We start from the raw sequence: 12,848 nt of genomic DNA on the forward strand, positions 1-12,848 counted from the left end.
GTGTTATACAAATGTGGTTTGCCACAGTAAAAGAAAGATATGATTAGATAAATATGGTTATTCGTTCAGTGAAACCCTTGCCCTTGGATTCCTCATACTCTTTGTATTTATGAAATTAAAAACAGGCTTTCTGCAGAAGTAAAGCATTTTTTTTTTACATTATGTAAGATTGTATAGTCATGAACTGAAGGTATACTCTTAAATAATGAAATGGATCTGAAGAAAGGACATATTAAGAAATGTAATTTGTTTTACTCTTTATTGCCTCTCTAACACCTTTCCCCACCCCAGCAGATCGTAAAAAGGCTACAGTATTGCTTTTAGTCATGAAAATAAATGCTATTGCACACTCTTCACACTTCAGGGAGTGATGCTGCACATAGTTATTTTGAATGCAAGGTGTATATCCTCTGATCTGTGTTTTATATGAGGTAGATAGAAGTACTGTCTTTAGATGCAAATGGCAACCAATCATCACACTTACAGACCTTGAGAATAGACCAACTTTGAATGTAGAAACAAGAACAAACGCAAAACATACCAACCTATGTAAATACATCAATAAATAAATTAAAGCTACTGCATTTGAAGTCTCTTAACTTCTGTAAACACCATATGGTTTCAGGTCAATTGGATCATCCTGTTGAGTCACGATTTAAAACTATACTGGAAAAATTACGTAGTACTGCTTAACATATGTAAAAGGATAAAATGACGCCTGTTCAAGGACGGCTGCATAAGAGTTTGCTCCAAGGTGACAGATGTTTACACTACAGTATACATTTTAAACATGTATGGGAGATATCGCACTAATAACCAAAGAAAGAAACCAACAAACTAACCTGGAAGAGACTCAAACCTCCTTCTACAGTTTATCTCCACAAGGCCAGTCACAGGTTTCATAGCAAGTACTCCAAATCCAGAGGTATTATCGGGATCTCATTGCAAATTAATCCACTGTCATGTCAGGACTCCAGAAAGCAAAGAAGCCTTAGGAAGGATCTGGTCACAATTGTCATATACAGTGAGAACCTCTCATGATTACGCTGCCAGTTAATGGAGCACCTCTAGCTTTCCAACGGCATTATTAAAACATTATAAAACCTAATATGACAAGAATTAGTTCCAATGACCAACCACAATTTTGACAAGGCAACTCAATCCAGTCTTAACAACAACTGTCACCTCTCACCAGCATATCCTCTTAATTATTTACCCTGTAATAGGAGACTTGGAGAAGAATGAAGAAATCCCTCAAGAATGTCAAAGATCCTGTGTGTGGAAATCGTGTGTGGCTTATGTGAGGAGACATAATGCTGTTTGTCATGTATATCCAGCAACAGGAATAAAGCCCCTTTCACACTATAAACACACACACAAGTCGCTAAAAGGGCAGTTCGTTGTTAATATAACTGTCAAATTTCGTCACACTTTGAATTTCATATTTCAGATAGTAGTTATGTGAACGCCACAGATTTGCACATCTGTAAAGCTCAGTGAACATATGTGTTTGAAATGCTCACACAGTAGCAAATGCATCAGATCAACAAATACACATTTAGTAGGAAACGTTTGTGGCAATTATATGATCGAGTAAGCTTCTGGCTGAATGTATTAGCTTTACGTTCCCTGAAGGTGACTATATTTAAAAATCCTGCAAGTAAAAATACAAGTATACTTAAACATTTACTTTGTTTTGTTTTTTCATATATTACCGTATTGTGTGTCTGGGTTTGTCCAACCAGAATAAGGATATTGGAACAGATGATAGACAAGCAGAAATTTATTAGAATGATCGATCTTTCGGATCTGATGTACCTGAAATCACATAAGAGGAAAACAAATTAGAAACCAAGATAAAGGTAACATCATACTCAATTATTGTGCATCTTTTCTAAAGTAGAATATATCTCTACAAAACCAAACAACTGTCATCTTAGGAGAACATCCAGATCTCTAACTTTCTGCCTCAAGCTTTGTACATTTTCATTAGGAAAATGCTTAAATGGATTACTTCCTGCCTTTTGTTCACTCAGTGTGTCTTTATATTGAGCTGCCATGCTGCATAAGTAAGTAAAATATAGTAAGGATGACAACAATCCCATAGTTAAAAATAGAAGAAAATCAATTAAACTTTAAATGAATAAATTCATGCATATTATTACTGTTCCTATATTGGATCTGCAATAAAATCATTACAAGGCAAATTATACCCACCTCCATAATACTGCGTAGACAACTGCAAGTGTGATCAAGGCTAGACACGATAGGCCGCAGCCTACTATTAACGTCACAGAGGGAACACCTGAATACTCCATGGTCTGTAAATAAAACACAGCAAGCTGAGTCTCCATGACGTGGGAAAAAACATCCAGTGTAATCATTACTGAGAATGTATCATAATAGAGGTGAAGAACCAATGGTTTTCAAGTATTCCAGTATTTATTTGTGTGTAATATGCTACATGGTAAACAGAGCTGTAACATAATGAATTGTTTAAATGTATATATCAGTTTAATTTTACATGAAAATTAGTTACTCTGGGCTCATGAATTTCCATCATGCTTCTGTTATGATACACAGCTCTTTAAAGATCATGAACCAAAGATTATCTGTAGATCTTAATGTTCAAAGCTGCACTTTCTATAAGTCTGAATTGTATTTGTAGTAATCATTTTTCAAATTTGTTGCTTTAAATAAGGGACAGAAATCCAAATTCTAAGTCCCCTTTTACTTTAAAATGGCAACCATAACTAATGATCAAACCATTCTCAACTTCGAAATCATGCAAAGACTAATGCTGCCTAATATTTTATACAATGATCCATTTAGACTAGTATGCTAAATTCTGTACTAATCCTATTACAGTATATTAATTAACGACTCATAAATATTAAAATTCATACAAAGTATTTTTTCAAAAAGTGGGTGTCATATCATTAGTAAAATACATCACAATAATTACATGAAGCTATTTGGAAGATATGTGGCAAGCAAGAAAGCTATACTCGTACATTTTTTACATTTTACTTTTGATGTGAAAAACAAATGAACCTTTAATTTGAAATTCAAGATACTTCAGAAAGTGAATTAACTGTACGATAAAACATTGATTTAAACATATTAAGAACATTGATAAAGAACATTGTTAATTCTGTTAAAAATAGTACTAAGCACAGCATTTTTTTAATGGTATTCACAATCATACATTATAATTAGTGTTTTAAAATGTCAGAAGTTAATCAAACAGAATCCATTCAACAGTTAGTTGTATGCATTGCAATGTAAAGTTATCACTGTACAGAGTGAATTGGGTATAATTGAGTGGCTAATAGCAAGGGATTTCTTTCAAATATAAATTGTAAAAATTATTCATTATATTTTGAGTCACTCTCAGCCAATGCCTTACATTATAAAAGAGGGCCCTAAAATGAACTTCTACTAAAATATTTTTTGTAGTTATTTCAATATTTTAAATAAATGTTAAACAAATCTCTAGTCTGTAAGAAATGTTTCTTAATATGTTAAACTTTCAATTATAAAAATAAGTTTGAAAACACCATTTAATAAGGCCTACCCACACAACCACCCCTGTGCAGTGACTTTCAGAGTTTCACAGATGTTGACCAAGGACAATGTTGCTAAACATACACTAGTAGCTAATTTTACACAAAATCTCACATCTGAAACACTCCACATAAGAAGTTCAATTGATTTGGCAAACCACTTGAATACTTGCAAGTACTTCAACATGAGATTCATTTGATGTGATTAAAACTCCCTAGTGTGTCCTATTGCCCATTATAATCCCTGGTATATAGGTCTATTGGGTCTATTGAACATTGTAGTATTTTTATTTGGTCTGCATTTTTAAAAATTGCATTATATGTACAATGCAGCATATGACGTTGCTTCACATTCTGTAGGAAATCCTAAAGTACACAGGTCATATATTATTAGCTCAATTCTTTGATACGACTTATTCAACTTCTACATACTGCATGTGAAAATACTACTGTTTATGTATGTATGTATGTATGTATGTATTTCATTATGAAATTTGCATTATAAGACAAAGCAATAGCCATTCAGATGAATGAGGACTAATTTGTGATGATATTAGCAGTTTGGTAAGAGATGATTTCAGTATTTGTCTGGCAGCATAATAAAACAAATAACAAACCATCATCATAATTATAAAACAGAATCTGAACATATAGCATTTGACCCTGTAAGGATTCAGACCTTACCTCTGCCCTTGCCATTAACTAATATTCATGCATGACATGGCCTTTTTCCCCCACTTTTAATAATCTACTGCAAACCTACTTATTCCTTTCTGAAACAAATCACACATACACCCACACACACACAAACCGCTTTCTAAAAGCCTATGCATCTCAGATTGCCATGATTGACTGAAAGTACAATATTGTGCACTTTAAATGACAACATGCATCCACTACCCTTTAAAAACGCATCCACAACGCAGCTGAATCTATCGAGCAAGGCATATGCATACAGACATAGACGATGTGTTACTATGTATTAACAATCAAATCCAAATGCACAATCAGATGAAAATATCTCAGTCGAAACTTATCCCCCCTATTGCTTTGAGACCCATGCATAGCTTTCCCTAAACGCAGCAATTGCTAATCCTACCTTAAGAATTTAATTAGCGTGCATCCACGGCAGCCGCATACCGGTTTTATTTATGCATATCACAAAAGCATTTTTAATACTTACTATTTCTCTTGGTTGCTGAGCCAAAATGGCGAAGGTAGACACACGATCACATAAGCATTTTGTATGGGATGCATCGGTAAGCACAGTTTTACATCCCTTGGTGGACCAGGATCCCCAGGAATCGTTCCTGCAAGAGAAGCAGACGGATTTATTTCTGACGGCGGCTCGTTTTAACAACACTCTCCAAAACCTGGCTGCTCTGAAATCCTTCACACCGCTGCCCTCAGCCTAGTCTTAGCCAAGAAAAGAAACGAAAACGAGAAATTGTGAATTTAGCAGGATCGGGTTTAAAAGCTTTCAGAGATGGAAGGAAAAGGCAAGGAGCTGTCCATCCTCTCTGGTGCTGATTGATTAAATTCCTCCATACCGCGTCTTCATAGCAACACCTACCCATTTCCTGAAATAACAACAGACCATTTCAATGTATCTAACGGTCTTTACAGGAAAACAGCATCAGTACCAGTATCTCTGCTTGGCAAAACGAGTGTACTCTTCTACACTTGATGCATTGTTTATTTTTTTTTGGATTATTTTATTTCATTTTATTTTCTTTTCCCCCCTTTTTTCCCTGGTTGGTCTTTTTTTTCCCTAGCTGTTCTAATTAGCAGCCCTTGGATGCTTCCTGAGGGAAAATTTCACCCTGGAAACGGCGGACAGCATCAGATTGATACTCTATTGCTTTCTGCTGAAACTACAGCAGAGGGGGAGGTCTTGGCTAACAACATAATCAAGCATTCATATTTTTATTATGCGCATTCGTTTTTAATCCAACATGTTCTTGAATCTATTGATATTACAACCCTGTTTTCATATGCTTTTTGTTTTAGCCTTATACGATTCACTTTTAATAGCCTTGCGAAGGAGAAGAACATAACTATATTCCACCCCACCGAATCAGTGAGGATGGTACTAGCCCACTAGTTTTTTTTTTCTTCTCTAGCAAAGGCAAAACGAAAGAAAAACACGTTTCTTCTATTTATTACACAAACATTTTCCCCCCGTTTTCAAAACCCCCGCAGAGAAAAGCTGTCTGAGCAACCGCTACAGGGAGAGACAAACTACACGGATATCCTCGACACATACTATACTATCCTCAATAACTGCATATTAGATATTCAATTAACCAAAGCGTTTCCCTCCATTTTCAAGTCGGCATTTTCACTGTCATTTCTTAACATTTCTGATCAGAAAGTAAACAGCAAAGTTGTTTTAGATATTAAACTATCTATCTTTTAGTTTCTGTCATTTTAAGTATTTTATATTTCTTTAAATAATACAAACAGTATATCCTAGACTTCAAAGATTCAGATCTATAAGTCTACCTTTAATGTCCAAGGTTGTATGACAGTATATTCCTAATGCTTTAAAATAAAACGTCAGTCTAAGTTATTACAGGGTATCAAACTAGGTGGCTGTAAAGTCAGATGATATCATTATAAAAACATTAATATTAAAAGTGAATATTTAAATATAAATAACTTTTTTATCAAACCCTTTTTGCTTAGTTTTTATGCTTAGTTTAGTATAAAACACTAGATTATATTGGTCCATAAGAAGAAGAAAAATGGCTGAAATAACAGCAAATATAATCCACCAGTACAATATTTACAACTCAAATACAAAACAGATGATTGCAATCACTTGTGACAGCTCCACAACAAACACCTCCCGGTGGCTTCAATGAGTTCAGCCCAGTATGAGCTGACTAACATGTTGATAAATGGCAGGAATACAGGAAGAAATGCCTGAAGAAAAAGGGTTTCTATATAATAAGCAACCAAGTGGAATCACTTAACGGGCATCATTTGGTCTTTCACTGCTGCTTTTAACAACTGTTGTACACTCACATTTCACAGTTCGGGAGAATAAGTACCCACAACATTACTCAAGTTCAACAATACTTCACTTGTCACTTTCTGTAAATGACATGTTTAATATCGATAGATAATCTTTCATTTTGGTTCTGCCTGAAGACTTGTCATTACTGCCTTCTCTATTGTATATATGAAACCACGTATTTAATTTATTCATATGTTAAGTTATGGCACTGCAGGCATCTATACTTCAGGTTACACGGTATCATATTATTAAATACTTAAACAGTTTGTATCAATGATTACATTCCATATTATACTTGTTAGTGTTAGGTCTGTCTGTCTGTCTGTCTGTCTCTCTTAAATTGAATGTAATATTTTTGAAACTCTACTGAGTGGACCTCTACATGTTCTTGCTAAATCAGCTTTTAGTTGCACACCAACAAGAGCATGAATATGAATTTAGAGAGTACTACACTAAATTCACACACACACACACACACACACACACACACACACACACACACACTCACACACGTGTGTATGCATGTATGTGTGTGTGTATATACATGTCAGAGCTGCCAAGCTGTAGAATATTAATAAGTACTGATATAGAATAAGGCTTTCAACTTATTCATGTATCATGCTTCACATTTAAAATACCTTAACGCATACATATGGTAATCACGTTGGCATCTCTCAGAATGATAGACTCTGATTGCATTCATAATCAGATGTATTCTTTCACAATAGGCTTTTTTTGAAGTATGGATTCAACTTATTAAAATGCAGGTACATCTACATAAACATATTAATAGTAAAGCCTTAAATGTGTGTATGAGTCAGACACACACATGCGCTACCATTTCAGAATGCAAGAAACAGTGCAGACCTCTTCAATGCAATCATATCAATGCCACACGATACTTATTAATCCTATGTGCTTGTGAGAGAGCCTTAAGATCGATGTACTAATTCGATTTGGTTACTAATTTGAAGTCTCCAAATCTGCTTAAATAATGTATATAGCTTAACATATTGTATGCTGAAAGATGACACTAAAGAGAATGTTCCTAAAGTGAAGAGGTCTCTGTTATACTTTGTGCAAGCCTTTGAGATTCTGGATTAACTCAAACCACAGGGGATACTTGAAACATATTTGGAAATGTGTGAAAGGAGAATCCACCTATTAAATACTCTTGTAATAAAACAATCTGTAAATGTAACTCTCAATACAACACCTGTTTGTCGCCTCCTCTTTCGTCCTCTAACTGCTTCTTTGTGACTTGTATAGGTGAAGGTTGGCCTTGAGAGCCATCTGTCCTGGTTGCTTGTATTACTGTATCTAAACCATTGATCCCTTCATTCACCATCATTTGGGTGTTAACATCCTGACATCTATAGGGGAATGACGTTTTCCTGCCGCATGCATAGTAACTCAACAGATTTGTAATAATCGATGGATGGAAAAAACTAGTGCTTTATATTATTCATTGTAGACTCTGCCCTTTCTGCTGTTTGCCAATTGGTGCTTAAAAATATTTACGGCTCCATGATGTGGAATGTAGTTTTCCCACTGTTTGCTTTGTCCGGCTGCACAAAATCCCTGCTGGGTCCTCACAGGATGTCACACCCGCCAAAGATCTTTCACAGCATGGAGAATGGCATTATACCTGTTTTTGTTTGTCTCAGAAAACAGTACAACCTTGAAAATTTAAGGAAGTACTTCATCGTTTTCAAGCTACTGTTGTAATATTTGTGCAAAAATCTGAAGAGAGGTGTGGCTTTTTATTCCCATTGGGGAATAAAGCTTCTGCTTTATATTATGTAAATATGAATATTTAATGTTTTAATGCAAAATGTATACTGTAATTTTTTTTTCCAAATGATTCAATATATATTGGTTCCTTCACTTTTAGTGTTTATCTCTACATCCCCTGCCTGTCTTTAAAGCAGTCATTAGCTGTCAATCCATGTCAGCTTTTTAAGTGGTTGATTTTGTACAATTTGTTCTACAGCTACAACTGTAGTATATGACAACTGTGTGGGTCAATAGGATAAACATTTTGAAGATACTACTGATGTAATAACCAGATGCTGAGGCAGGGGAGTCTTGAACAGGTTACACAAAATGCCCCACCAACACTGAGCTTGCTTTGTTAAAAAATGAAGGAGGATTCTTGTTGAAACCACACTCATGGCCTGTAAAAAGCTGCAATGGTGATTGACCTTTACAAGAGATTATAGACCCCTGCTTCCAAGAAAACAACCCGATGGCCAGATGGGAAGCTGTGGTCAGAAGAGAGGAGGCAGCTGATAATCATATAGTTCGCTCTGCCAAAGCAGCCTAAGACAGAAATATGGTCTGATATACAGAGCTGGCAGCAGAGTTTAGGAGTAAAGTCTACCAGCTACTCTTCTAAACCTCTGAAGATCTGGGGCATATTTGTCTTAAATCACTCGGACAAGACTCTGTGCTTATAAATATGAAGTGATTAACAGATTATGATGTTAAATAAACCAAAGTAAGATTGAGCCGTTAGATCTGCTTTGAGTGGGAACAGATCTAACTGTAAATCACTTGGTTTCAGTTGGACAGAAGCCGGAGGCATGGCTGGCAAGGAGGACAAGTATTTCACATGCAGAGTATCCATCTGATGCCCCCTACATGGAAGTTGGACACTCTATAGCTCATACTATTCATACCTATTATAAATGTCTCTTTATCTAGCAGCACAGCTCAGACCCAAGACTGTATATGATTCTCAGAGCCTGAATAATGATTCCATCACTCTCAAGTAACCAAGAGTAGAAACGGCGATCCCCATTGGAAAAGAGAAATACTGGCATTTTCACATCAGAACTGTTCCGATTCCATATATCATGACAAATAATACTCCGGCTTCACAATTTCTGCTGTTGGCTGATATGACAGGAATTACAGAGAGGACATTCAATAAAAAGACACGAGTAAACTAGATTCTAGACTATGGCCTGTTAGTCTGTTTCAGACGAGGAGCTATGATGGTTGAAAGAATGGTATTCGTTTGGCATGGCTTGTATCTCTCCTGGCTGTGACACTACAAACACAACAGGTTGTGCATGTATCCCCATTTGTAATATTGTGCAGCTTCTAGTTTAGGCTTAATTCAATTGTTAGGATGCAGGTGCACAAACAGCATGGATTTAAGGATAAACATTGTTGAGCACGTACTTGCATTTCAATATTTGATATAGTCGCTGCTTGAATTCTGCAAATTTTACTTGTTCTATTGCATTATGTAAACCAGATGTGCAAAATCCAAAAGGAAATACAAAGTAATTTCAGCTTGAGTGAACACAATACATGTTTCACAATAAATACCTCATTTTACAGGGGATGAAGACATTATATATTTAAACATGTTCCCATAAAAAAGTAAAATACCTTAATCATTCACTAAGCATTTGCAGTCTGATAGTTGTACACGAGTTGTAACATGTTTTGAAATGACAAGTAAAAAATAAAACAAGGCACAAATGATGTATGTTTATCTACATAAGGTGAACTCTAAAACCTGCATACTTAATTGACTAATACAAAATGTGCCGGCAAAAAGATCCATTGACTACCCATAATTAGTAGAAAGTGGTCACTTGAGGACAGAACTGTTAAGACCATGAAATATGATGTGTGCTTTTTTAAAAGTCTCTATTTAAGTGTGAAATGAATGAATAGCTGCAGAGGATTTAATCTGTAAAAGTAATAACATCTGTGGCATTAACATGTTAAAGACTTTGTTTCTTATCCTTCAGAATTTAAATATCATAATATTCACAAAAGGAACAATAATACTATTACCATTGTTACTGCTACTATTAAAATCATTGTTTTTAAATAGATATATGGACGAATAGCTAGCTAATTTCAAAGACAGATTTGATTCTTTCAAGTAAAAGAAATCAGTGACTATTAAGTCAAGGTGGTTAACCAAGGTTACATTACCTTAAATCTTAATCTTTAAAGAAGAAGCACTATGCACTCATCGTTTAAAAACACTTTCTGAAGGGCAGAAAAAGTACACTAGTACATCTGAGCCTGGCCCCATTATTTTATACATATTTAAAGAGTTTGTGCTGTCTTTAAGTAGTGCCTTATTCAACATGATGGAAAACTCTGCAAAAGGATTTGAAGGATCTTCTGAGCTTCGTTTAAAAATTAAACATCTCATTTATAAAAAGAAATCTGAAACGGATGAGCTTGATAATACGTTTTTGGTGATTAAACGACAAAAGGTTTTGATTAAAGATAAAAAGAAAAGATGAATGTTTTCCTCCAAGAAGAATAGATTCAATTCATATTATTTCTATGGTAAATCTTTGTTTTTGGTTATGCATAACATACCATTTCTAAGTTCTACTTACTTAGGGTATAATTGTGCTACCATAGGTAACATATTTTCCTTCCACAGTTTATATATTATTGTTTTTTTCAGAGTGTGAATAGATCTTTGCTTAAATTAAATTGTAAATTGGATTGATCAACAGTGCTGAAACTCATTTGGCTGTGAGTTTGTCCTGTAGGGGCCAACATCTTAAGAGAGTTCACTTTCAACACTTATTTATTCCTCTCTCTCAAACAGATTGACATCTGTGCCAAATTGGATAATTCTCTACTAGTCATATTTCATTAATTCTAAGTATAATTCTAATATTTTACAAATAAGATGAAATAAATCACTGATATAAGTCTTTGGAGTCTGCATCTCTGGAAACTGGACTGGATTTAAATATTTTATAACAGTACAAAAACTGATCTCCAGTATGTATTACTAGTGTGTCTGTTACCTCTCTGCCCCTCTAAAGTTTCAGCAATTACATTTATACAGCTGTGTAAAATGTGCGTCAAACTAAAATTGCATTTTCTTCGACTTCTTTTGCACGGAAGTGTCAAATGCTTAATAAAAGATTAAATGGTGACTTGGGATTGAATATGATTGCTCCCGCTGTCTGTCTAAGTAGCGGTGTCTAAGATACGGGGAATAGAACAAGGAAAGAATTAAAATGAATAGAAAAACAAAATTCTATGGCATGTTGGATTATTCAGTGAAGAGCAGTAGGAGATGGGATAACATTCACACTGAATGTTAATAAGTCACCAGACATGATAGTTCCCTAATGGTGCTTTATAGTGTCAGCAGCCATTCGACTGGAGTGTCCATTTTTCAACGCTAGTCTGCTTCAGACTGGTCTACGCCAGTAATTCCTCAGAAATGTTGCTGCATTAACAATTGCAGGACCGAGTTTAAACCATCTCTAATACATACATTGATATTTTGCTCGTTAACAAATAAAACTAGACACTTTAAATACAAATAAAACATTTAGCATTAGGCCTGTGATGTGTTTAATAAAAATACGGTGTACTATGTGTACTGTGTACGCACAAAAAGAGAGAGATGACAATTATTTTTTTCGATTTGTAACCTTCATCAGAAATGCATACAGCAGGGGTGGTCATCCCAGCTCCTGCAGAGAGACAGGATTCAAGGTAACACATGATCATCGCTTTATAATGACTTGGAGCAGATGTACATTTAAATCTATTGAGCAAGTATGTAATCTATTCATGAAATGAAGTGCTTCTCCTTGATTCTTGAAGGCTGAAGGGTACTTTCTCTCCAAATTATCTCTGAATTGCAACTGAAGAAATGACTTGCTTACCTGATCAAAATGCACTTGTTCCAAGTCTTTATATCGAAGATGTAGGCTGACCTATAAAAAATACTGGTTTGTAGATGTCAATCACCAGGGTACGCCATCCCCAGTTATAGTGCATGCTCTGATGAAGGTTATTGGTCCCAAAGAGAAGCTGACTAGACAATAGGAAGTGCAAATGTTCACACAATTGGAAAACAGAACGTGTGCGGATGGCACCTCTTGATGCCTAACTGAGCTGGTGAGATAAAAGGTGAGGAGACTGAAGTGCACTACAGGAGTCTTTTCTGTTTGGATTGCTTTTCTACTTCTGTAGAAACCAACTATTTTATTTAAAGTGTTGCAAATGAGTGATTTACAGAAAGTAAAACCCTATGGACATTTCAGCAACGTTCCTTGAAGTCACACACTTAGGTATTCACCTGCTCTATTTGTATTTGCATTAATTTCAGACACAATTTCATTAACTGCTGCTGACTCACTTGGCAAGAAGGAAAAGGCCCAGATGAATGTTGCGAACCTGCTTGTTTTATGCCCAATAAGGAAGTGGCTTCCACACTTCATGTGACAGAAGACATCTGACAGGAT

General features: G+C 35.3%; 1 protein-coding gene across 4 annotated transcripts in view; it reads right to left on the reverse strand.

The window, feature by feature from the left end:
* The window catches only part of adgrb3 (adhesion G protein-coupled receptor B3), a 140,051-nt gene that overhangs the window by 33,333 nt on the left and 93,870 nt on the right, over positions 1-12,848 (reverse strand). For all 4 annotated transcript variants that reach the window (XM_066696770.1, XM_066696769.1, XM_066696768.1 and 1 more), the window contains exons 17-19: positions 4,750-4,876; positions 2,218-2,321; positions 1,716-1,818 (exon numbers count right to left, since the gene is read on the reverse strand). In XM_066696770.1, coding sequence (XP_066552867.1) covers positions 1,716-1,818; positions 2,218-2,321; positions 4,750-4,876 — 334 coding nt within the window. The remainder of the gene's footprint in view (positions 1-1,715; positions 1,819-2,217; positions 2,322-4,749; positions 4,877-12,848) is intronic.

The sequence above is a fragment of the Amia ocellicauda genome, chromosome 23, assembly GCF_036373705.1.
Source record: "Amia ocellicauda isolate fAmiCal2 chromosome 23, fAmiCal2.hap1, whole genome shotgun sequence".
NCBI classification, from domain to species: Eukaryota; Metazoa; Chordata; class Actinopteri; order Amiiformes; family Amiidae; genus Amia; species Amia ocellicauda.